The sequence below is a fragment of the Nematostella vectensis genome, chromosome 10 (assembly GCF_932526225.1).
Source record: "Nematostella vectensis chromosome 10, jaNemVect1.1, whole genome shotgun sequence".
Taxonomy (NCBI): Eukaryota; Metazoa; Cnidaria; class Anthozoa; order Actiniaria; family Edwardsiidae; genus Nematostella; species Nematostella vectensis.
The window spans coordinates 7,188,349-7,215,523 of record NC_064043.1 but is presented as its reverse complement, the minus strand read 5'-3'; the positions used below and the strand labels follow the sequence as shown (position 1 = coordinate 7,215,523).

Here is a 27,175-nt window from a genome sequence, read left to right as displayed (position 1 = left end):
AATAGTGTGGGAGTCTGGAACTAGGACGCGGTCATTTGGGACAGCGGCTAGTCTGTTTGTTACTATGGCGACACCGATGAGCTCTTGTCGTTCTGAGTTTTGAGAACTCAATAAGAGAGTATTTCGTAAATTTCCACGGGTTTTCTATGTTATTTGGATTTAAGGTCTCTTTTTAGTAGAATGTCTACTGTAGAAGAAGGGCAGCCCTCTAATGGAGCAACAAACACGATCGAAAATACACAAGAGGATGCAGTGGACGGGAATATTGGCGAAGAAGAGAACCCAGTGAAGAGCGAAGGTGCCGAAAATTCCACCGAAAACCAGGGAAGTCTTGATAATGAAGAGAAAACAGAAGATAAGCAGACAGCAAGTGAATTAACCAACGAAGAAAATGCCGAATCGGAAGAAATTACTGCGGATCAGCCAACAAACAACGAACTTGAGACAGACAATGCACAAAATGTCGATGACCAACAACAACAAACTCAAACTTTACCGGATAACGAAGGACCTGTAGAGAATCAAGACCTATCAGTACAAACGGATGGTCGTTTAACTCCTAATAAAGGCAGCGAAGCTGTCGAAACAGCTAGCGAGGCGCCTTTAATCGCTCCACCCGCATCGCAAGCTGAGGCTTCTGAAACTGCTAATATCAGCCCTACTAAGATAGGAGATGCGGTTGATATTCCAGGTATATTTTTACTAGTGTGCAGCATGTACAGAGGAAAATTCTGTTATAAGTATAATCTGTTTTTTTTATTTAACCTATGACAATCTCTCTATGGCCCAATTTATACGTCGTACTCCTGACATGCCCAATCTAAATTGTCTATTTGTATCGACTCAAATACATCCAGATACCCTGGTTCCAGAGCCTCGAACGTCTCTCTATTAAGTGGCCTCTCGAAGCGCTATTTCGACTTATGCTAGGTTCAGAATCTGAAGTTGGCCGCTGATTGGCCAGTTTTCTATTGTATTTTTGCTTGGAGTTTAAAAGTTCAATTAATAGTTGTTGTTCATAGATTATTTTGATCGTAATTTTCATAGTGCTTTGCAGTCCATATTAGTTACAAGATTTACCAGTATTAAAAATGTTAAGTATGTTCAAGAGGCGAGATGCCTTATCTATGCTGCTGACTGGCTACTACGGGACATCGCTGATTTTCCAGCTTATTCCCTGCATTTGCTCTCGCCTCAACGATAGTGGATTCAACTATCTCAAGCAAGCGATTGTACTGGTTATTTTCCCCCTGAGATCTTTGATAGACTCGTTCCAAGGATAACTGCAAGCTTATCCACAATTTTTTGGAACCAGGGTATGATTCAAACATGTACATTTCCTTGTTGTGAAATCTTAATGAGTAATTCTTTTATTCCAGTAAAATTTGTTGTAATGCCTGAAGGACAAGTTATAACTCTACACTGTAACCCAAGGCAGTCATTCTCAGAGCTCAGGAACCACTTCTCATCTGAGTTTGGGCAGCCTGTTGAGGCCATTCTTATGTTACATGAAGGTACAGTGAGCCAGAGCTACGGCATTGTTTTGCATTTTTTTATCTCATAAATGCAGTTACTATTGGGGTTCCACGATATGTCCTCCAAATCCTACTTTTCTGACAAGTTTTGACTGGAATCTGTTATACCAACCTTTTTTTCCATATATCTCATGTGATATTTAATCCTGAAACCTAATTCTAAATGTCTTAAAGATATCTCATCCAAGTTGTGTCTTTTACAGATAAAATACTTGAAGACCAAGGCACAATAGCAGACCTTTCACATCAGCCAGGGGCTACTCTACAAATAGAGCTACAATCCACTGACCCTGTGAATGCTTCCCTGAGCTTCAAAAAGCCAGCCAGCGCTCCCCAACTTCCACCTGTTATCACTGTTAATGTGGAGATTGGTATGGCAAGTCTCTACTTTATGCTTTAAGCCAACCAAATCAAGTCACTGTGACATCCTTATATTAGCTGGGAGACTGAAAGTGGTTTTTTTTACTAACAATTGCAAAGACACATTTGTTTGTCACAGGGGTTGTATCCATAGGGTGGGGTTTTAATAATGTTGTTAAACATGCAAGACAGGTGTAAACAATCCTAATCTGTCAAAGCCTAGCTTTCACAATTTAATTACACAGGAATCCCATTAAGTGGAAAACCAGCCCATGGACAATAAAGGGCACAAATGCCACCCAGAAAATACGAAGAAATGCCCTAAGTTGCATAGCCCGTATGGTTTAAGCATGAAATGCTTTTTTACTAATTATTTCTTTTGATGGATAGATGGCAAGCCCCTAGAAATCAAGGTCCAGATAGTCCAGGAATGCATAAAGAAGCCATTTATTGGTGGTTTCAAGCATCGACTGACAGGAACAGAGTTTCACAATGCTACAGCTCAGACCGTACCCAAAATTAGAGTACCATCACCAGTAGAGAGATTCCATAGAGACACCCAGACATATAAGATGAAAAACATGAGACAGCAGACAACAAATACCACATCTACACAAATGGTGAGTGTGTTATCATTCAGTTGCAGATCTCCAAGGATGACTCAATTGGTTCAATAAAACAACAATTTTTAAGTAAAATGATAGTGGAATGCTTAGGAGCAGGTAATCGAGGGCTTGAAGAACTTGGAGTAAATTGAACCACTATTACAATTCTAAATCCTGCAATTGTATAACAATGAATATCTCTCTTTTGCTTTAATAGCCAGTACTAGTAGGCTTCTGATTGAGAAAAGTAGATGTTTTGATGGAATTTGATGATTTACTGTATTCTACTTCCATTGTAGACCAAGGAGGGCTGCTATGTGTCTAATGTTACTGACAAAGTGATGATTCCTGGGAAGTATGAGACTGCTGACGAATACCACCAGAAGCGTCTAGAAAAGGTATTTAAAACAAAGGTGCACCATACGTGACCTGGTTTACATAGTAACATTCATTTGCTTGGACTAGAGGTGCACCATGCGTGACCTGGTTCACATAGTAACATTCATTTACTTGGACTAAAGGTGCAACATGCGTGACCTGGTTTACATAGTAACATTCATTTACTTGGACTAGATGTGCAACATGCGTGACCTGGTTCACATAGTAACATTCATTTACTTGGACTATAGGTGCACCATACGTGACCTGGTTCACATAGTAACATTCATTTGCTTGGACTAAAGGTGCAACATACGTGACCTGGTTCACATAGTAACATTCATTTACTTGGACTAGATGTGCAACATGCGTGACCTGGTTCACATAGTAACATTCATTTACTTGGACTATAGGTGCACCATACGTGACCTGGTTCACATAGTAACATTCATTTTCTTGGACTATAGGTGCATCATGCGTGACCTGGTTCACATAGTAACATTCATTTACTTGGACTAGAGGTGCATCATACGTGACCTGGTTCACATAGTAACATTCATTTACTTGGACTATAGGTGCAACAGGCGTGACCTGGTTCACATAGTAACATTCATTTACTTGGACTAGATGTGCAACATGCGTGACCTGGTTCACGTAGTAACATTCATTTGCTTGGACTAGGTGATTCATACGTGACCTGGTTCACATAGTAACATTCATTTGCTTGGACTATAGGTGATTCATACGTGACCTGGTTCACGTAGTAACATTCATTTGCTTGGACTATAGGTGATTCATACGTGACCTGGTTCACGTAGTAACATTCATTTACTTGGACTAGATGTGCACCATACGTGACCTGGTTTACATAGTAACATTCATTTACTTGGACTAGATGTGCACCATGCGTGACCTGGTTTACATAGTAACATTCATTTACTTGGACTAGATGTGCAACATGCGTGACCTGGTTCACATAGTAACATTCATTTACTTGGACTAAAGGTGCACCATACGTGACCTGGTTCACATAGTAACATTCATTTACTTGGACTATAGGTGCATCATGCGTGACCTGGTTCACATAGTAACATTCATTTACTTGGACTATAGGTGCAACATGCGTGACCTGATTCACATAGTAACATTCATTTACTTGGACTATAGGTGCACCATACGTGACCTGGTTCACGTAGTAACATTCATTTACTTGGACTAGATGTGCAACATGTGTGACCTGGTTCACATAGTAACATTCATTTACTTGGACTAAAGGTGCACCATACGTGACCTGGTTCACATAGTAACATTCATTTATTTGGACTAAAGGTGCACCGTGCATGACCTGGTTCACATAGTAACATTCATTTTCTTGGACTATAGGTGCAACATGCGTGACCTGGTTCACATAGTAACATTCATTTACTTGGACTAGATGTGCAACATGCGTGACCTGGTTTACATAGTAACATTCATTTACTTGGACTATAGGTGCACCATACGTGACCTGGTTCACGTAGTAACATTCATTTACTTGGACTAAAGGTGCACCATACGTGACCTGGTTCACGTAGTAACATTCATTTGCTTGGACTATAGGTGATTCATACGTGACCTGGTTCACGTAGTAACATTCATTTGCTTGGACTAGATGTGTACCATACGTGACCTGGTTTACATAGTACCATTCATTTACTTGGACTAGAGGTGCACCATACGTGACCTGGTTCACATAGTAACATTCATTTACTTGGACTAGAGGTGCACCATACGTGACCTGGTTCACATAGTAACATTCATTTACTTGGACTAGATGTGCAACATGCGTGACCTGGTTCACATAGTAACATTCATTTACTTGGACTAGATGTGCAACATGCGTGACCTAGTTTACATAGTAACATTCATTTACTTGGACTATAGGTGCACCATACGTGACCTGGTTCACGTAGTAACATTCATTTACTTGGACTAAAGGTGCACCATACGTGACCTGGTTCACGTAGTAACATTCATTTGCTTGGACTAGGTGATTCATACGTGACCTGGTTCACGTAGTAACATTCATTTGCTTGGACTATAGGTGATTCATACGTGACCTGGTTCACGTAGTAACATTCATTTACTTGGACTAGATGTGCACCATACGTGACCTGGTTCACATAGTAACATTCATTTACTTGGACTAAAGGTGCACCATACGTGACCTGGTTCACATAGTAACATTCATTTACTTGGACTAGATGTGCACCATGCGTGACCTGGTTTACATAGTAACATTCATTTACTTGGACTAGATGTGCAACATGCGTGACCTGGTTCACATAGTAACATTCATTTACTTGGACTAAAGGTGCACCATACGTGACCTGGTTCACATAGTAACATTCATTTACTTGGACTAGATGTGCAACATGCGTGACCTGGTTCACATAGTAACATTCATTTACTTGGACTATAGGTGCACCATACGTGACCTGGTTCACATAGTAACATTCATTTGCTTGGACTAAAGGTGCAACATACGTGACCTGGTTCACATAGTAACATTCATTTACTTGGACTAGATGTGCAACATGCGTGACCTGGTTCACATAGTAACATTCATTTACTTGGACTATAGGTGCACCATACGTGACCTGGTTCACATAGTAACATTCATTTTCTTGGACTATAGGTGCATCATGCGTGACCTGGTTCACATAGTAACATTCATTTACTTGGACTAGAGGTGCATCATACGTGACCTGGTTCACATAGTAACATTCATTTACTTGGACTATAGGTGCAACAGGCGTGACCTGGTTCACATAGTAACATTCATTTACTTGGACTAGATGTGCAACATGCGTGACCTGGTTCACGTAGTAACATTCATTTGCTTGGACTAGGTGATTCATACGTGACCTGGTTCACATAGTAACATTCATTTGCTTGGACTATAGGTGATTCATACGTGACCTGGTTCACGTAGTAACATTCATTTGCTTGGACTATAGGTGATTCATACGTGACCTGGTTCACGTAGTAACATTCATTTACTTGGACTAGATGTGCACCATACGTGACCTGGTTTACATAGTAACATTCATTTACTTGGACTAGATGTGCACCATGCGTGACCTGGTTTACATAGTAACATTCATTTACTTGGACTAGATGTGCAACATGCGTGACCTGGTTCACATAGTAACATTCATTTACTTGGACTAAAGGTGCACCATACGTGACCTGGTTCACATAGTAACATTCATTTACTTGGACTATAGGTGCATCATGCGTGACCTGGTTCACATAGTAACATTCATTTACTTGGACTATAGGTGCAACATGCGTGACCTGATTCACATAGTAACATTCATTTACTTGGACTATAGGTGCACCATACGTGACCTGGTTCACGTAGTAACATTCATTTACTTGGACTAGATGTGCAACATGTGTGACCTGGTTCACATAGTAACATTCATTTACTTGGACTAAAGGTGCACCATACGTGACCTGGTTCACATAGTAACATTCATTTATTTGGACTAAAGGTGCACCGTGCATGACCTGGTTCACATAGTAACATTCATTTTCTTGGACTATAGGTGCAACATGCGTGACCTGGTTCACATAGTAACATTCATTTACTTGGACTAGATGTGCAACATGCGTGACCTGGTTTACATAGTAACATTCATTTACTTGGACTATAGGTGCACCATACGTGACCTGGTTCACGTAGTAACATTCATTTACTTGGACTAAAGGTGCACCATACGTGACCTGGTTCACGTAGTAACATTCATTTGCTTGGACTATAGGTGATTCATACGTGACCTGGTTCACGTAGTAACATTCATTTGCTTGGACTAGATGTGTACCATACGTGACCTGGTTTACATAGTACCATTCATTTACTTGGACTAGAGGTGCACCATACGTGACCTGGTTCACATAGTAACATTCATTTACTTGGACTAGAGGTGCACCATACGTGACCTGGTTCACATAGTAACATTCATTTACTTGGACTAGATGTGCAACATGCGTGACCTGGTTCACATAGTAACATTCATTTACTTGGACTAGATGTGCAACATGCGTGACCTAGTTTACATAGTAACATTCATTTACTTGGACTATAGGTGCACCATACGTGACCTGGTTCACGTAGTAACATTCATTTACTTGGACTTAAGGTGCACCATACGTGACCTGGTTCACGTAGTAACATTCATTTGCTTGGACTAGGTGATTCATACGTGACCTGGTTCACGTAGTAACATTCATTTGCTTGGACTATAGGTGATTCATACGTGACCTGGTTCACGTAGTAACATTCATTTACTTGGACTAGATGTGCACCATACGTGACCTGGTTCACATAGTAACATTCATTTACTTGGACTAAAGGTGCACCATACGTGACCTGGTTCACATAGTAACATTCATTTACTTGGACTAGATGTGCACCATGCGTGACCTGGTTTACATAGTAACATTCATTTACTTGGACTAGATGTGCAACATGCGTGACCTGGTTCACATAGTAACATTCATTTACTTGGACTAAAGGTGCACCATACGTGACCTGGTTCACATAGTAACATTCATTTACTTGGACTATAGGTGCATCATGCGTGACCTGGTTCACATAGTAACATTCATTTACTTGGACTATAGGTGCAACATGCGTGACCTGGTTCACATAGTAACATTCATTTACTTGGACTATAGGTGCACCATACGTGACCTGGTTCACGTAGTAACATTCATTTGCTTGGACTAGATGTGCACCATACGTGACCTGGTTTACATAGTACCATTCATTTACTTTGACTAGAGGTGCACCATACGTGACCTGGTTCACATAGTAACATTCATTTACTTGGACTAGAGGTGCACCATACGTGACCTGGTTCACATAGTAACATTCATTTACTTGGACTAGATGTGCAACATGCGTGACCTGGTTCACATAGTAACATTCATTTACTTGGACTAGATGTGCAACATGCGTGACCTGGTTTACATAGTAACATTCATTTACTTGGACTATAGGTGCACCATACGTGACCTGGTTCACGTAGTAACATTCATTTACTTGGACTAAAGGTGCACCATACGTGACCTGGTTCACGTAGTAACATTCATTTGCTTGGACTATAGGTGATTCATACGTGACCTGGTTCACGTAGTAACATTCATTTGCTTGGACTATAGGTGATTCATACGTGACCTGGTTCACGTAGTAACATTCATTTACTTGGACTAGATGTGCACCATACGTGACCTGGTTTACATAGTAACATTCATTTACTTGGACTAGATGTGCACCATGCGTGACCTGGTTTACATAGTAACATTCATTTACTTGGACTAGATGTGCAACATGCGTGACCTGGTTCACATAGTAACATTCATTGACTTGGACTAAAGGTGCACCATACGTGACCTGGTTCACATAGTAACATTCATTTACTTGGACTATGGGTGCATCATGCGTGACCTGGTTCACATAGTAACATTCATTTACTTGGACTATAGGTGCAACATGCGTGACCTGATTCACATAGTAACATTCATTTACTTGGACTATAGGTGCACCATACGTGACCTGGTTCACGTAGTAACATTCATTTACTTGGACTAGATGTGCAACATGTGTGACCTGGTTCACATAGTAACATTCATTTACTTGGACTAAAGGTGCACCATACGTGACCTGGTTCACATAGTAACATTCATTTATTTGGACTAAAGGTGCACCGTGCATGACCTGGTTCACATAGTAACATTCATTTTCTTGGACTATAGGTGCAACATGCGTGACCTGGTTCACATAGTAACATTCATTTACTTGGACTAGATGTGCAACATGCGTGACCTGGTTTACATAGTAACATTCATTTTCTTGGACTATAGGTGCACCATACGTGACCTGGTTCACGTAGTAACATTCATTTACTTGGACTAAAGGTGCACCATACGTGACCTGGTTCACGTAGTAACATTCATTTGCTTGGACTATAGGTGATTCATATGTGACCTGGTTCACGTAGTAACATTCATTTGCTTGGACTAGATGTGTACCATACGTGACCTGGTTTACATAGTACCATTCATTTACTTGGACTAGAGGTGCACCATACGTGACCTGGTTCACATAGTAACATTCATTTACTTGGACTAGAGGTGCACCATACGTGACCTGGTTCACATAGTAACATTCATTTACTTGGACTAGATGTGCAACATGCGTGACCTGGTTCACATAGTAACATTCATTTACTTGGACTAGATGTGCAACATGCGTGACCTAGTTTACATAGTAACATTCATTTACTTGGACTATAGGTGCACCATACGTGACCTGGTTCACGTAGTAACATTCATTTACTTGGACTAAAGGTGCACCATACGTGACCTGGTTCACGTAGTAACATTCATTTGCTTGGACTAGGTGATTCATACGTGACCTGGTTCACGTAGTAACATTCATTTGCTTGGACTATAGGTGATTCATACGTGACCTGGTTCACGTAGTAACATTCATTTACTTGGACTAGATGTGCACCATACGTGACCTGGTTCACATAGTAACATTCATTTACTTGGACTAAAGGTGCACCATACGTGACCTGGTTCACATAGTAACATTCATTTACTTGGACTAGATGTGCACCATGCGTGACCTGGTTTACATAGTAACATTCATTTACTTGGACTAGATGTGCAACATGCGTGACCTGGTTCACATAGTAACATTCATTTACTTGGACTAAAGGTGCACCATACGTGACCTGGTTCACATAGTAACATTCATTTACTTGGACTATAGGTGCATCATGCGTGACCTGGTTCACATAGTAACATTCATTTACTTGGACTATAGGTGCAACATGCGTGACCTGGTTCACATAGTAACATTCATTTACTTGGACTATAGGTGCACCATACGTGACCTGGTTCACGTAGTAACATTCATTTGCTTGGACTAGATGTGCACCATACGTGACCTGGTTTACATAGTACCATTCATTTACTTGGACTAGAGGTGCACCATACGTGACCTGGTTCACATAGTAACATTCATTTACTTGGACTAGAGGTGCACCATACGTGACCTGGTTCACATAGTAACATTCATTTACTTGGACTAGATGTGCAACATGCGTGACCTGGTTCACATAGTAACATTCATTTACTTGGACTAGATGTGCAACATGCGTGACCTGGTTTACATAGTAACATTCATTTACTTGGACTATAGGTGCACCATACGTGACCTGGTTCACGTAGTAACATTCATTTACTTGGACTAAAGGTGCACCATACGTGACCTGGTTCACGTAGTAACATTCATTTGCTTGGACTATAGGTGATTCATACGTGACCTGGTTCACGTAGTAACATTCATTTGCTTGGACTATAGGTGATTCATACGTGACCTGGTTCACGTAGTAACATTCATTTACTTGGACTAGATGTGCACCATACGTGACCTGGTTTACATAGTAACATTCATTTACTTGGACTAGATGTGCACCATGCGTGACCTGGTTTACATAGTAACATTCATTTACTTGGACTAGATGTGCAACATGCGTGACCTGGTTCACATAGTAACATTCATTTACTTGGACTAAAGGTGCACCATACGTGACCTGGTTCACATAGTAACATTCATTTACTTGGACTATAGGTGCATCATGCGTGACCTGGTTCACATAGTAACATTCATTTACTTGGACTATAGGTACAACATGCGTGACCTGATTCACATAGTAACATTCATTTACTTGGACTATAGGTGCACCATACGTGACCTGGTTCACGTAGTAACATTCATTTACTTGGACTAGATGTGCAACATGTGTGACCTGGTTCACGTAGTAACATTCATTTACTTGGACTAAAGGTGCACCATACGTGACCTGGTTCACATAGTAACATTCATTTATTTGGACTAAAGGTGCACCGTGCATGACCTGGTTCACATAGTAACATTCATTTACTTGGACTAGATGTGCAACATGCGTGACCTGGTTTACATAGTAACATTCATTTACTTGGACTAGATGTGCAACATGCGTGACCTGGTTTACATAGTAACATTCATTTTCTTGGACTATAGGTGCACCATACGTGACCTGGTTCACGTAGTAACATTCATTTACTTGGACTAAAGGTGCACCATACGTGACCTGGTTCACGTAGTAACATTCATTTGCTTGGACTATAGGTGATTCATACGTGACCTGGTTCACGTAGTAACATTCATTTGCTTGGACTAGATGTGTACCATACGTGACCTGGTTTACATAGTACCATTCATTTACTTGGACTAGAGGTGCACCATACGTGACCTGGTTCACATAGTAACATTCATTTACTTGGACTAGAGGTGCACCATACGTGACCTGGTTCACATAGTAACATTCATTTACTTGGACTAGATGTGCAACATGCGTGACCTGGTTCACATAGTAACATTCATTTACTTGGACTAGATGTGCAACATGCGTGACCTAGTTTACATAGTAACATTCATTTACTTGGACTATAGGTGCACCATACGTGACCTGGTTCACGTAGTAACATTCATTTACTTGGACTAAAGGTGCACCATACGTGACCTGGTTCACGTAGTGACATTCATTTGCTTGGACTAGGTGATTCATACGTGACCTGGTTCACGTAGTAACATTCATTTGCTTGGACTATAGGTGATTCATACGTGACCTGGTTCACGTAGTAACATTCATTTACTTGGACTAGATGTGCACCATACGTGACCTGGTTCACATAGTAACATTCATTTACTTGGACTAAAGGTGCACCATACGTGACCTGGTTCACATAGTAACATTCATTTACTTGGACTAGATGTGCACCATGCGTGACCTGGTTTACATAGTAACATTCATTTACTTGGACTAGATGTGCAACATGCGTGACCTGGTTCACATAGTAACATTCATTTACTTGGACTAAAGGTGCACCATACGTGACCTGGTTCACATAGTAACATTCATTTACTTGGACTATAGGTGCATCATGCGTGACCTGGTTCACATAGTAACATTCATTTACTTGGACTATAGGTGCAACATGCGTGACCTGGTTCACATAGTAACATTCATTTACTTGGACTATAGGTGCACCATACGTGACCTGGTTCACGTAGTAACATTCATTTACTTGGACTAGATGTGCAACATGTGTGACCTGGTTCACATAGTAACATTCATTTACTTGGACTAGATGTGCATCATGCGAGACCTGGTTCACATAGTAACATTCATTTCCTTGGACTATAGGTGCATCATGCGAGACCTGGTTTACATAGTAACATTCATTTGCTTGGACTAGATGTGCAACATGTGTGACCTGGTTCACATAGTAACATTCATTTACTTGGACTATAGGTACATCATGCGAGACCTGGTTCACATAGTAACATTCATTTGCTTGGACTATAGGTGCTCATCCTGCAGACGTACTGGCGGCGTTGGCTTGCGAAGAGATATGTGGACAACCTGCGTCAGGACAAGCTCCAGAGGCTTGAATGGGAGCGACAGGAAGAGCTGAGGAAACAGCGAGAGAAGGCAGAAAGGATCCGCAAAGAGTGGGACCGCAGACTAAACCCTAAGACCAAGGAGGACTTTGATCTTCTGTATGCGCACCTGGAAAGTGAGTCATTCTCATTACTGGCTGTAAATTATGAGCTTGTGTACCGTTCTAAACGTTAGTTGTGAACTGCAGAAGGGTGACGATATCTCACGTTGAAATGTGTTTTTTTCCCAGAATGGCGTAAAGAGGAGATGGCGCGGATTGAAGAACTATACTCTGGTCCTGAGCGCAAGGCAGCGTTGATCGGCCTTGTAGAGCAGGAGGCTTACCTCATAAGCTCCATCGACAGACACAAGATCGCTGCTGGCCTTGAGAACACCGACAAAGGAGTCAGGGCTTTCCTTGATAAGGTAAGCTAAGCCTGCAATGCAGTTCTCAAGGTCAAGGATTGCAAACTGAAGCCTATATGAGCCGCAACCTATTGATTTTAGTTACCAAAAACCATTTGATATTTTTTTCCAATGTCTCTAACTTTGTGCATTGAACGCGGTCTCCTCGATGTCGTTAAATCTCACAAGCGAACTGTTTTATAGGCTGCTGCCCCAAAGCGATGGAAAGCGTTTGATGGCAAGATAACCGAGATGGATACACCTTACACCATCCGTGCCCAGGAGCTCCGAGACATCTACAACACACTGTGCATGAAATACCTGACGCAGGACGAGAGACTGGACGTGCTGCTCACACTCAAACACACCGTCAAAGAACATGACTGTCAACTGACGCACGAGATTATTGAACTGATAGACCGAGAAGCGGACCTTCTCATGCGCGGCGTGAAGGAGTCGAATCTTGAAGGTGGGGCACAAGTGTGATTAGGTGTGCCCTGTAACACGCGTGTCTCACGCTTACTCGTCCCTTGAAAAGTCGTTTTCCCCGCGCACTATTTTTATAGAAGTTGCATTAAAAGCATGTTGCCATCAATTTCTACAATGGAGGTAGAAAGGTAAAAACTACATAAGGCGTTGTGAAGGATCACTTTGATTTCATACAATTTTCAAATTTTCACGACCCTTTATTTCGCTCCATCAAATTCCGTAGCATGTTTGAGGATCGCGACAGTACTACAGTTTATCAGGAATATTTTGAACAACTTAAGTGGTAGTTAAATATTTAATCAAAGTTTGAGAAAGTCTATAATGAAATCCTTATGGTGGGTATGCGACACTACTGACCTGGGTTTGCCTACATAGGTTTACGCAAGCGAATATCGACGCTCTTCCTGCAGTACTGTAAGACACCGTTGTTTAACCCTGAAGCTGCTCGTCTGATCAAGGTAAAACTAATTGTTCAGTTCCTACCGAGCTTTTATCGTTCACACACCTGCAAACCTTACATATACTTCCGAACTCTGCATACCATACTTTAAAATAAAATAAAATAAACTTTGTTGGCCCAGTGCCACGACAACTCTTTTGGGAGCATGGGGTATCCCTTTACTGCAGGCAAAGGTTCAAAATGTTTGTTGCCCTTCACTGTTCGGTAATATGGTGTTGCTTATTTGCCTTCCTCCGTTATACCCTAGGTCCCTCAAGATCCGACAGTCCTTCGCAAAAACATCTACTTCTGTCCAAGCTGTAACCGCTACCTCCCCTCCACGGAATTCAAGCTTTCATCGAACTCAAGGTGAGCAAGTTCCTAGACACATACTTCAATCACTAAGCAATCGAAAGAGAAGATGTCTCAAGCAATTGTCTCAAGTTGGATAATGATGCACGGTTACGCCAAGACCTCTCTCAGTACATAGCCGTGCTCAAAGACCTCAGGCGGTCAGAAGAGAACTTTGACGACGGCTGTAGGATCGACATAACCGTTGCTACAAGCCCGCCACACCGTCACAAAGTGGTTCATCAGCGCCTAGTACTTACCCCAGTTTTTTCATGACACTTCGATTATATTATTTGGATTTATCATTGATCGTGTGTTATTTGCAGTGTGGTCGGTCGATGCCGCAAATGTCTCAAGTTGGATAATGATGCACGGTTACGCCAAGACCTCTCTCTGTACAGAGCCATGCTCAAAGACCTCAGGCGGTCAGAAGAGAATATTGACGACGGCTCTAGGATCGCTTTCCTGCTACAGGTAACGCAGAAATATTGTTTTCTTTTGTCACGGCTCCTAATCTATCCTACTCTTGAGCGATTTGACCCATAAAAGGCGCCGCGATAGTTATTCTTATCACGAATATCAGTTTAGACCAGTGTAGGAGCGGTTGGTTTGTGTGGGGTCTAGGAACCTTTCTTATGGCATGCACAATTGAGGTCAGTGGAGGAACAAATAAATTGTATGGTTTGGTTGGCTTGTCTTGGCTTGTGGTACAATTGGTCGGTGAATTTGGGTACAATATACCTTGCCGATTTAGGTCGGTGCAGGAGTACGCGTGTCACAGCACACACAAAAACGGCGCGCGCGCTCACGAATTGCTGAAAAACGGCGTTGACGTCCGTGACAGGAAATCTAGAACGGCATTTTCCCTATTTTTACGTTCTACGCGCGCGGTCACGGACGTCAACGCCGTTTTTCCAACAATTCGTCAGAGCGCGCGCCGTTTTTTATGCCGTTCGTGTTGACTTGTTAAGCTCTCTATTACGCCGTTTTAACGGATTCTCAGTAATTTTACGTATTTCCAGTATTCCCAAGAATACCAAAATACAAAAAAAAAGGACGGACACAAAATTACGACCCAGAGGGTGTCTATAATAGCGAGAGTTGACTGTTATTTTTGTTTTATTGACAGGAACCTGATTTGAGGTACCTCGTGGAAAATATCTGGAATTCACAAAGCATTTTGAGCGCACATGACGATCTATTCGACCTCGTGCTGGTGCGGTGGAACAACCACGAGGAGTGGTCGCCCTGGAACTGTATCCTGCTCACGAAAGAAGAAGCCACGGCGCACCACAAGCTTGAAAATGTTACAGAAGTAAGGCTAGAGATTGCTATAAAAAGGGTGTGTGGGAGGAAAGTGGGGGAGGGGGGGGGGGGCAGAATGTAACAAAGGTAAGGCTAGAGATTGCTATAAAAAGGGTGTGTGGGAGGAAAGTGGGGGGAGGGGGGGCAGTGACGGGCACTACAAGCTTGAGAATGTAAGAGAGGTTAGACTACAGATTGAAAAGTGTGAGTGGGGCTAGTGTACACCATAAGTTTGAGAATGTAACAAAGGTATGGGCTAGGGATTACTATAAAAAGGGTGTGTGGAAGGAGGGGGGGTAGGTGTAGGTACACCATAAGCTTGAGAATGTAACAAAGGTATGGGCTAGGGATTACTATAAAAAGGGTGTGTGGGAGGAGGGGGGCGGTAGGTGACGGTGCACTACAAGCATTGAGAATGTAACAAAGGTAAGGCGAGAGATTACTATAAAAAGGGTGTGTGGGAGGAGATGGGGTAGGTGTAGGTACACCATAAGCTTGAGAATGTAACAAAGGTATGGGCTAGGGATTACTATAAAAAGGGTGTGTGGGAGGAGGGGGGTAGGTGACGGTGCACTACAAGCATTGAGAATGTAACAAAGGTAAGGCGAGAGATTACTATAGAAAGGGTGTGTGGGGTTGGGGGTGTAGGTGACGGTGCACTACAAGCTTGAGAATGTAACAAAGGTAAGGCGAGAGATTACTATAGAAAGGGTGTGTGGGGTTGGGGGTGTAGGTGACGGTGCACTACAAGCTTGAGAATGTAACAAAACTAAGGCGAGAGATTACTATAGAAAGGGTGTGTGGGGTTGGGGGGTAGGTGACTGAGCTCATGGTGATAATGGTAAGAATAGTAAAGATAGTGATTAATTTAAAAAAGGAGGACGGATTTTTTTTTTTTTTGTAATATTCGACAAATATTATCGGAAATCGACAAACCTTATCAGCACTAAAGGCGAATGACGATTGCCAAATGAATGTTCTATAACTGAAAGGTTTGTTAGATATTTGTGAGAATTAAGCTCATGAATAAGTACACCCCGACTTATAATCAAGTCTAAATAAATTTCTTTCAGGCATACGGCCGAATGTTCATCGGAAAAGTTCTCCACAAACATGTCCTGGCCAGGAGTTACTTTTCAAGACTTCCTGGAATGGCCGAACACATGAAAGTCAAGATAGCTGGTAGAGTTCCTGGTACTCAGAAGGGACCCGCAGCCGTGTACTAGACAGATACTCTACAGCGAGATGTAAAAACTTGTAAAAAAATTCAAAGTATTATACTCCGCGAATTGTACATAGATTTTACGTTATAGTAAGCTGATAGGTTGTAAGTCATTTTATATCAAATAAATTCTTAAGTACAATGTTCGCGTATTTTTATCCCCATGGTCACCACTATTGGATGTCTATGGTGTCGGAGAGAAGAGCACTACGAAAATTAGCAGCCTTCTTATAGGGATAAAAAAAGTAATAGGACAATGCTGCAATCATTATAGATGGAACTGTAACATAAAGTGAATTTGTAGTTTCAATATAACCCAAAATTTTACTAAAACTTCCTAGAAAAAAAAAGCCCTTCAATAACTCAGAAACCGTGAAGTGGAGGTTCGCGGATTTAATTTTCGTATTTCTTATGTGTGCAGATTTGCCGGTGACTCTATAGTGGGTTTCAGACTACAAAATTGAGTCACGCAATTCGATTGGCTTTATCCCTTACTAAAGGATTAGAAGACTACAGAATTCACTCGGCAAACCATTTTATTTTGACTTGACAGTAAATCATAACTCACTCACACTAGGCCAGATGTCTCGAGCAACGCGACTGTCACTCATCATGATTGATAGCCGTCACTCAAGCGCAAACACAGATGGTAGGTGGGCAGTTGCCAAGAGCACAGTTGTTCACACACCAGCTGTCCATACCTACGTTCCCGGCCCAGACCCCCGCCGCCTTACACGTCGGTTTGATGGTGGTCGGGACCCCAGGGGCAAGTGTAGGTGGCATGACCCCTCCCCCTTCCAACATGTATCTCACCGCGCCCATCAGGGGGTGTGCACCCTGGCCGCAGACGTTTCCAAAGTCGTCGAGATCGATTGCCCAGAACATCGCCCCTAGGAGATTTTCTTTCTTGATCAGCTCGACTTTTCGTCCCAAGCTTGTAACATCATCATAAGCTATCCATTGGCTACCATGGTAACCGTAGGGAGCCTTAACTGGATTGTCGGTGACCTTAGTGAGAGGAAGTTTGCAGAGTTCGTAGTATGGGTACGAATGTCCTTTGTTGACATTTGCGGGGGCGCCAAGCGCTGTCTTTGTCGGGTCACTAAGCTCGAAGACGTGGCCGTAGTTCGCCATACCAAGCGCTATCTTCCCACATGGCATACCTTTCTCCATCCAATACTTCACTGCGTAGCTCACCGTCAGTTTATCCCCAGGGGGTCCCACTAAGGCAGTGTGGTGACCCGTGTAGGGCTCCCAAGGGCCATGGAGGTCATAGGTCATGAGATTGATCCAATCCAAGATGCCAGCAAGCTTATGAACCTCGTACGCCGCGTCCACGGTTCCATGACCAGCGGATACCGCAGCTGTAAGGAGCATGCGTGGTTTGTCCGTGTCAGCAGCCTTTCTCTTAAACGCGTCTAGCATTTCTTCGCAGAGAATTGTAAAGTGCTGCTTGTCCTGTGGCGGGGAATTCCCCCGGCTCGCGGGATACTCCCAGTCCAAGTCAAACCCGTCGAAATCATACTTGTCGGATAACTGTAGTAGGGACGAGATGAACATGGTTCTGTTGGATTTGGACGCAACCATCTGGGAGAAGGGGCTAACTGGTCCGCTCTCGTGACTCCACCCTCCTACCGCTAGCAGCGTCTTCAGACTTGGGTTCTTTAGCTTGAGGTCGTTTATCTGATCGCCCAAACAATAAACGCTTGAAATGTTATCATATGACTGAGATTACTAATTACTGGTTTTGGGTTTTTTAGGTTGTATGAAAAAAAATGGCAGGCTTTTTTTCTGTTTTTCTTTTCTTTTCCTTTTTTCAACTATTCTTCTGTAGTTTAAAATAGATTGATCACAAATATAAGAATAAAAACGTGGAATAAACATTTACGAAGTAATTTTTTTCTACAGATGCTTTTTGTGGCTTACCTATCCAAGAAGAAAAACTTAATCCTGTTCGTTTAAATGCTATAGATTTAGAACTCGAGACGTACTCATTTCAAACGTATCTTTGCACACCCACCTCCTTGTAGAGTCGGTCATCATTCCATTCGTACGTCCCAATCTTGTTCGTTGCCGGGTCTATCTTCGCAAATGCGTACACAATATGAGTGCAGAGCAAGGGGTCGATGTCCTTGGGCAGGAATTTAACGGGATCAGGCCTATACTGGGCCCAGTTCGTGAAATAGCACACCCTATGGTACGCTGTCACTAAAGAACACGAACACACAAGTAGCAAGAACGCAAGGGAGCGCATTTTGATAGATGCCTCTGCCAAAGTTCTGCATCTAATGATATGAAGAAACGATATAAAGAAGGATGTACTACATAGATCTGAAGGTTGCGGTCACGTGATCATAGCGTGCTAACAGCGCTAACAGCTGATTGTCACGTCATTTTGGTGCTCTCACAGGTGAGCTATGGCTGGTCAAATATGGAACGTCTGTCTGTCACTACCTCTGCTCTGGCTCTATCTGTCTTCATGGAAGTAGATATTTGTGAGCGAGTAAGCCATTATCAATACGTGTATAAAAAAAGTACGTGCAGATAAACAGAGCGCGCTCACTTCCGCGGTTCGAATGTCCATGAGCTAAGCGGTGTTGGATCAAATCCTGGCGCACTTGCTTTGTGCTCTTATTCGTTAAAAACGTTTTTAAACGAGAACGAGCTTTTTTCGTATTTTAATGAATATCGAGCAGGGAGCACTTTGAAATTCAATGCGAGTACGGCTGAAGTTGCTCAAGCATGTGAACATTAGCCGAAAACTTGAGCACATAATCTCGAGAACCATTGGGGGGCGTTTGTTTTACTACAAATAATTCTTCTTTATAAGTTTATATGCCCCCAAAAGACGTTTTTCTATTTATCTTTGTTCTGGGTATAAATCCAATAGGGTTTTGTCAGTGAACAATGAAGCCATAAATCGCCTGATAAGACCTGATAAGGCCTTTATGCCTATCTATAACAAGGTTTTCTTTTTTTTATCACAAAATGCGCCCGTGCGTGTACCTGGAGAGCGGAACACATAATTATTGTAAATACAAGCTCTTCCTGCAAATTACTACAAGAAATATCGCACGGTCAGTCTCCCTATCGTTTTTGCAGACGTGCATTGAATAATGCACTCTTTAGTATTCAGTTTTAAAAAACTCTCAGCTTTTATGCCCCTCTAGTGCCTCTCCCCACTCTCAGCCCCTCTGTTTTTGTTTTTTTATTCTCTCCTAAGTTGTGAGAGGACGCCTTGGTGCGTCATACATCTGGTATAAGCCCTTGAATGAATGAATTGCCCTTGCTCTGATGTACTGATGTATTGATAATGTTACAGTTGCTGTGTACAAAAACCTTGACTACAGGTGAAAGTGGCAGAGGTGTTGGGGCAAAGATGCAAACCACTGTAGTCACCTAAGGTTTTTTGGTAAGTTTTAATGACGGTAAAATCTTGTGTTTTATAAAAATCGAATAAATGCTCTGAGATGTAAATGCTAACATTTTCATGGAATGTTTGTCTTTTGTTAATCTGGAAAAGTTCGTGTTCTAGAGGAGCCTGGGAGGCGCTCTAGCACCTGTAACGTTTACCAATCTTTTCCGGGTTCCACCACCGATTCTGGCGTGAGTTGTGATTCTTTCCTTCGCACTGAAGATTTTCTCCCTCTATAAACAACAACAACAACAACAACAACAAAACAACAATAGACGACCCTAAAGTATATCCGGTGGGCAAGGGGAGCAGCATTTGCTCTGACGAAGGCTTTATGCCTGGGGCGACCGCATAGTTTTTCTAGCGCTTGTCTAATTTCAATATTATTTTATTTCAAAAGAATAACAATGCTATCTTAATCTAGAAACAACGAGAACGGGTGTGATTTTTTATTTTGGCTCTTACTGCGCTGACTTTAACAAAAACACCTAGGAATGTATGGGGTCTTAAAGAAAGCAAAAAGTCGAAAAAGTTACGTACGCACTAGCATTTCTGAGCGTGTGAGACTCACACAAATTCTCCATCCGCCATCCGCAACTATAAACTGATTTAAACCTCTCATTGCTCCAGGCGCGTACACAGGGGGGTGCACCTGGTGTGCGCGCATCCCCCCTCGGCGGCCAAAAAGTGGGTCATTTCTTATTCAGGAATCTTCAAGTACTATGCTTTTTCCATATGATATTCCCCCCTCCTCGGCCAATCCTGGGTACGCGCCTGTGGCTCCACCCCACCCTTGGTAACTCCAATGCAACAGAAGATTCCGTCACAATCATCTTCGCTACTGCTATCATAGCATTCAACTCATATCGCCTGTTCCTTATGAAGTCTCAGCGCTCACTCCGTACTATTACCTGACAAGCCTGGTCACGTGTGACTTACTAACTGGGGTGTACACTATACCGACCTACCTGGTCTGCAAGGCCACGTGGTCTAATGGCATTTGCCAAGACAGCAAACCCATATTAACTTTCACTTCACATCTGTTTAGTCACGAGTGACCGTTACATCGCCATAATACATACGTTGCGTTACGTCGCCCTTGTCACGCATCCAAGAGTCAGACTTGCGCTTGCCCTATTATGGACAGTGTCAATCACCCTTGCACTAGTCCAGCTTCTTTGGATCACAGGTATTGACGTGTGCAAAGAAGGTGATGAGAACTTCAAAAAGCACGAGGTTGTGTTTGTTCTCTTCCTGCTGACTTCCTTATTCGGCTAGTTCCTTTGGTTAATCTATGCACACGTTAGAATATTCCTAGTAGTTCAACGCCATTATCGAATTCTAACACATCGAGCAACGCGCGTCCGTACAATACACATCAAGTGCGTACGCTGACTGTGCCGATTCACAAGAAAGACCGCGATATTTCCAAATGCAGCAAAAAGACTGGGGCTTAAAAATAATCACGACATCATAAACGACGTTCCTATAATTATACCAACCCTTTATCATGTACATAACTGCAAATATAATACTTCCATATTACAATTTTTTTTTTGTTTATCAGGACGAACAATGTTATATCGTACAGCGCGCGCGGAATAGGGGAACCAGGCCTTCTAGCCGGCCCTTTGTTTTCGAACGTTGGGAACCCTGTGGCGCGCAAAGTGGCGAGGAGCACAGGTTGGGCCTGGACGCTCATTTTCGTGCACCCTCGGCTCTTTGAAAATCGTTCACACACTCCAATCTTTGGTATAGCAGAAATTGTATATCATTATTGTGTAAAAGCACTAAATAGCACTACATATTATAAAACAAATATATTTATAACATTCCAAGACACTTAAAATGCTTAACATGGAGTCTAGTTCACTATATAGTGACAATATTTTTGGTGACTTGTAAGTATCGGTAAGTTAATACTACGACTTCTGTTTGTGTGATACAAACCCAAAAAAGGAGAAAAGCAGAAATAAAGGAGTATAATAGATGTTTGATGTTTGGTTATACTGAACCGGCAGGTGACTTGATGTTGTGGTGCGGCTTGGGTGGGGGGAAAGGGGAGGGGGGCATGCGTACGTCTGTTTGTAGTGACGAATCGACCGTTTTTACACATGCTCCCATACTATGATTCTCCCAATGTCTATACACTCATAACCAGCAAATGGCGGCTGGCGTCTGAACTAATCCTGATAACACGTACATCAGCGTTCGATAATTGCGTCAGCCCAACTTGTCGGCAGCAGAGAAATGAGCCCTAAAAGTTTAGCTTGGAAGCCGACAAGATAGCGAGGCTTGGGGTCACGTGACGTAATGGCGTCGACTAGGGCATCCACCACCTTGTAGAGATGAGGTGACGCTTGCTCATTAATTGACTTCAGCTTCTGAATCTCTATTTTAAACAGAATAGAATAGTCGAAACAATATCCAGAAGGGTATTCTCGAGATGCGAATTAAAGCCTGATTTCGGTGCGACAAGCTAACAAATATTGTTGCGGGATGGTAATATGCATGCTTCTCTGAAATGATACAAAAATAGGTGCAGAATAATTGGTCCAAAATAATCTAGCGGAGGTAAGACTTGAATGTGTTTACCAGTCCCTTGCCAAAATGCACAGCGTAGGTGAACAGGTGAACATTCTGTATAACAGGGCTACACAAAAAGATAAATGTTTCCCGCGAGGTTTAAGTGAGTACGAACATTAAAGACTATGTGCAAAACTTGAGTGACGATCGTTTTGAAAAGGGATTGATTCTGCTTGAATCGATCCAAAAAAAAAAAACCAAACAGCATTACCACTTAATCTGGAGTCTTTAAGTATCGGGAGTTGAATGGTGTGTCATCGGTCTTAAGTTATGAGAAGGTTATAAGACAAGTGCAACTTACGTTTGTTTAAAGTTAACTCTCCCCCATACTCGTCCTTTAAGTCCTGACTCAGCGCTTCCCACAGTCTCGTTAGATCTGCGGCTATCTTTGTCCAAAGAAGAGTACGGAACGCGGCAGGCTCGATCAAACTCACGCGGACACCCCATCGTGCCATCTCACGGCGCATAGAGTCTGAAAATGCCTCCACGCCGTATTTAGTGATGGCATAGTGGGATCCAAAGATTGGCGAGAAGAACCCTGTGAAAGAAACCGGCACATTAAACACAGTTACATCAATTAATTACCCATCTGTTCGTCTATCTGGCCGTGCATCCGGTCCATCTCTCACCATAAATGCTGGATATGTTGACCACACGCCCTCTCGCCATCTTCACAAGCGGGAGGAACGTCTTGCTGACGTCTACCACCCCCCACAGGTTAACGTCTGCCATTCGTTTGTAGTGCGAGAGGGGGTACCATTCGATGGGTGCACATGCACCATAACCTGCGTTATTAGCCAACGCCCATAAGCCTAGAAAATAAATGCGCCAGCAGCCATAAGTATACCATGTAATAGCTCGTATTAGTTCATGTTGTTAGAAACTCTGTACTGAGGGCCATTTTTTTAGCGCAAATGGGTTTCATACAGTATACAAATGAACCGTATTGACTTCTGTCATTTGAATCTATCCAATAAGAAAATATATAGCATATTTACCCGCGTATAAGCCGCACTTTTATCACTCCAAAATGACCTTCAAAATTAGGGTGCGTCTTATAGGAGGAATGTCACTTTTTTACAGCCTAGTCCCAGGCGTTCTTACCGGGTTTCCTGTGCTCGGAGATAAACCGTGAGGTAGCTTGGGGGCTGAGACGATCCATATCAAGAAAATTTAGCCAAAACTTGTCGTTCTTCCCAGACGCGTTCACTTCCATATAAGGAAATTAATAAATCCTTATTTGGAAAACCTGCACGATTCTTGTCATTTTTGCTTCGCAAACTTTATAAATTGTATTTAGAAGAGAAAAACAGTGACCGTGACCATTTTTATTGAATGGAGAAAGCCTCTGAAAAAAAACTAAAATTCCTCGGTACCAGACCCCTAAAACGACAACGGTTTCTTTATATGTAACCCACAGATGGTTTCCTGTGACGTCACAACTCTTACCATACACAGGAAACCCAACCACCGGAAACCCAATAAAACGCCTGGGACTAGACTGACTTTTTTATAATTTGGATGGAACGAATTTGAAGCCGATGCTTATTTTCAAACGTAAGACGATACCAACAGTAAAGGACAGTCACGGCGTTGTTCTTCACGGAAGCAGTTTGGTTTTAGTTCTATTCAATTGTTCACTAACCGACTGAAAATTTGCTTTTTGCGGCATTTCTTTCTGGAATTGCTGTAGCACGCAATACAAATTTCAAACATGTGAATATTGACTTTTTTACTAAGTTTAGCTCAAAATTCTGGGTGTGTCTTAAACGCGGGTAAATACGGTGAGTCCTAAGTATGCAAATATACCGCATAAGTGACTCCTGTAATTTAAATCCCTCCAATATCTTTGTGGATAAAACGGAATTGGTAGGAGTCCAGTCCGCCAGGCTTGTTCCGCGTTTTAACATCTTTTTCTCTCCAAAAGACGATCTCAAACGATAACCTTTCGAGTAACAAACAAGATATCATAAGCATCTGAAAAGACAGGATTAGATTTCGCTACTCGCTTTATTGCTCAGCTTTAGTTACGTAATCTTATTGTCTTATTTTTGTGTACATCCTGTTTCAAAAGAGAAAAATAAAAAGGCCGTATCAACCTGTATCACTTTTCGTTACGATGGCATGACCGAACTCCCTGAGGGGGTCGATTAGAAAACAAATGGCAGTAACTCATAATTTAAACAAAGCGTGTTACTCATGTGTACAGTAGATAATTAAATCAAAAATCATAATGCAAATTCGAGAAGGACTGAGAAAAAAACTCAAAGGGGACAAAATGTTGCGAAGGGAACCAAAAGTCGAATATCCTAGGAAACTCGAACTAATTTTGGCCCCGCTCAGGATAAGCAGATTAAGGGATCCAGTCTGATAGCTCTCGTGTTGGAGAAAGCAGGGTTTGGTGCTTAATGTGCATGCGTACCTATCCCGGGAGGCAGCGCCTTCTTTACTCGCTCAAACGCTTGCACGATCTGAAGATGGTTTGTGACGTCCATAAGCAAACCCACGGTACGTTTACTGCACGTCTGCTCCAGCTCTTGTATTCCTTGCTGCGTCAAACACGCGCCGAATACATGGAAACCCATGCCATCCAGACGAATGGCTAGATCTCTACCGAACCCTGAATCGCAGCCGGTAATGAGAACATACTTGGTGTGGTAATCACCAACTCTACGCGTAGGAAGAAGGAGTTTGAGTAATAGACATGTTAATAGAAGGACGACGAACACTGCCAGTGCTAGTTCGTACAGGGAAAGTTCCCAAAGGATGCTAGCGTCCATCTTGAAACTAGAAGTCACAATGCATTATTTTCAGGCAGTCTCGTACCCAGACGCCGCGCGATGCATGACGGTCAGGATGCGGTTTCGTGGTCGGAATTCGCTTGACGTCTGGCAGAACTCAGGAAATATCTTGCAAGTTTTTCAAATATCTTGCAAGCAGCGTTTTTATGACCGTTTTTTTTTACTTTTTTGCGCACAAGTCCAAGGGCCTACCTACACACACTCGTTGTAAACCATTTAGTTTTATTTTCGGTGGTTCCCTGTTTAATTAGACGATATTTTCGTTTCGTAAAACCAAAAGACGGCGGACGACACTGGTGGGCTGGTGAGCTCGATACATCATTTCATGAAATGAATTTGGATAGTCTGAGTGTTCTGGCACTCATTTGAACTCATATTGCTCTGGTTGGATTGTATTTATCACAAATATACACTTTCAGATATATAATTCGAGCACATACTGTCTTTATGTTCCCTTAGAAGAAGCTCAATAGCGAGGAAGTCACTATTCGCACATGACCTTACGCCGAATCCCAAACTCCAGGAAAGTATTTAGGCTATTTCTGCAGTTGTCATGTGCACATGGAATTTTACAGGCAAGAAATGCAGTATGGATAGGTCCTTCTTCGTCTGTGAAAATTCGTAACATTTTTGCTCGCCGATTTCGTTCGCCATCTTGGATCTGTAATCTGGCCAGTCGTTATTCTTTTTCCGTCCTCGCTTCAGGATTCCTGTGGATGTCCACGCAACAGCAGATAACGACTGGGTACGAGTCTGATTTTCAGGAAAGAAATGTCTCTGGCGAGCCTTAATAGTAGGCATTTGTTGGTGTTTACACGAAATGAAAACGAGGCTTAGAAGTACTTGCCACTCGTCATACGAGCAATAAAAATCCCATTTACACTAACAATTTTTATTTGTTGGCATCTTCACTAGCATTTTTCATGTGTGACATTTTTTTATTGCCGAGAAAAAGCAAACCTGTTAGCTTTTGAGCAACTATAGTTGCCACATAAAAATTGCCGACTTTGCTCCATTTACACAGGAAAATAAAAATTGTCACATAAAAATTTTATAACTAAAAATTGGTAGTGTAGATGGAGCTTTTAGGGCTTTTGATTTTGCACAATAAATGTACTAGTTGATGTAAATGAGGTAAAAGAATCCTATAATTAGACTCAAATAAATGAATATTTTCTAATCTCAAATAAATATATATTTTTAAAACTAAAATATATTATTTTTCCAAAATTGTTTTACGCAAGCTCCCGATTGTCAAGCTGTGCCAGAAAACAAAAGCATCAAATTAATTAAAGGTCAAGCTATTCAGACTAGTAAAAATGGTAACTTGAGTTAATTATAGTTACCTATTTTCTGTGATGTGCATCGAATATTAACAATATCTTGAGTATTCTCGACATAAAAGTCACCAAAACCCATCAATGATGATGATCAAAGATGCCATCTAAATCTGAATACAAATGAAAAAAAAATGAGAACCTCCCCACACCACCAAAGCTTTCTTATCAGGTTGCGAGGAAATATAATCTCATATAATTGTCAAACACACTAATACCAACGTATGGTAATGGGGGGATCCAGTGCCAAGTGAAACGCCACGACCCAGAAAAACACTACTGTCACTACTGGTAATCCTTAGGTGACAGAATTGAGTGGCAGATTCAAAATCATGTAATAGATTTTGTTCTTGCTTATAAGTGTTTAAAAGCACTTGCTCCTCCTTATTACAGATAGGG

General features: G+C 42.0%; 3 protein-coding genes across 3 annotated transcripts; 1 reads left to right on the top strand and 2 right to left on the bottom strand.

The window, feature by feature from the left end:
* The first annotated feature begins 42 nt into the window (after nucleotides 1-42).
* LOC5522040 (IQ and ubiquitin-like domain-containing protein) lies at nucleotides 43-16,779 on the top strand. The gene is made up of 13 exons (XM_001641637.3): nucleotides 43-691; nucleotides 1,380-1,514; nucleotides 1,739-1,906; nucleotides 2,286-2,515; nucleotides 2,800-2,898; nucleotides 12,352-12,562; nucleotides 12,677-12,852; nucleotides 13,036-13,300; nucleotides 13,696-13,778; nucleotides 14,028-14,128; nucleotides 14,437-14,584; nucleotides 15,240-15,425; nucleotides 16,489-16,779. The coding sequence occupies exons 1-13, from the start codon at nucleotides 181-183 to the stop codon at nucleotides 16,639-16,641; spliced, it is 2,466 nt and encodes an 821-aa protein (XP_001641687.3). The 5' UTR covers nucleotides 43-180; the 3' UTR covers nucleotides 16,642-16,779.
* Nucleotides 16,780-17,155: 376 nt separating this feature from the next.
* On the bottom strand, nucleotides 17,156-18,950 carry LOC5522041 (acidic mammalian chitinase). The gene is made up of 2 exons (XM_001641756.3): nucleotides 18,658-18,950; nucleotides 17,156-18,320 (listed from the first exon to the last, which is right to left on the bottom strand). Exons 1-2 carry the CDS (start codon nucleotides 18,889-18,891, stop codon nucleotides 17,268-17,270), a joined length of 1,287 nt encoding a protein of 428 aa, XP_001641806.3. The 5' UTR covers nucleotides 18,892-18,950; the 3' UTR covers nucleotides 17,156-17,267.
* Nucleotides 18,951-21,800: 2,850 nt separating this feature from the next.
* On the bottom strand, nucleotides 21,801-26,407 carry LOC5522042 (retinol dehydrogenase 7). The gene is made up of 4 exons (XM_001641757.3): nucleotides 25,061-26,407; nucleotides 23,268-23,450; nucleotides 22,940-23,176; nucleotides 21,801-22,444 (listed from the first exon to the last, which is right to left on the bottom strand). The coding sequence occupies exons 1-4, from the start codon at nucleotides 25,416-25,418 to the stop codon at nucleotides 22,257-22,259; spliced, it is 966 nt and encodes a 321-aa protein (XP_001641807.1). The 5' UTR covers nucleotides 25,419-26,407; the 3' UTR covers nucleotides 21,801-22,256.
* Between the last annotated feature and the right edge of the window lie 768 nt (nucleotides 26,408-27,175).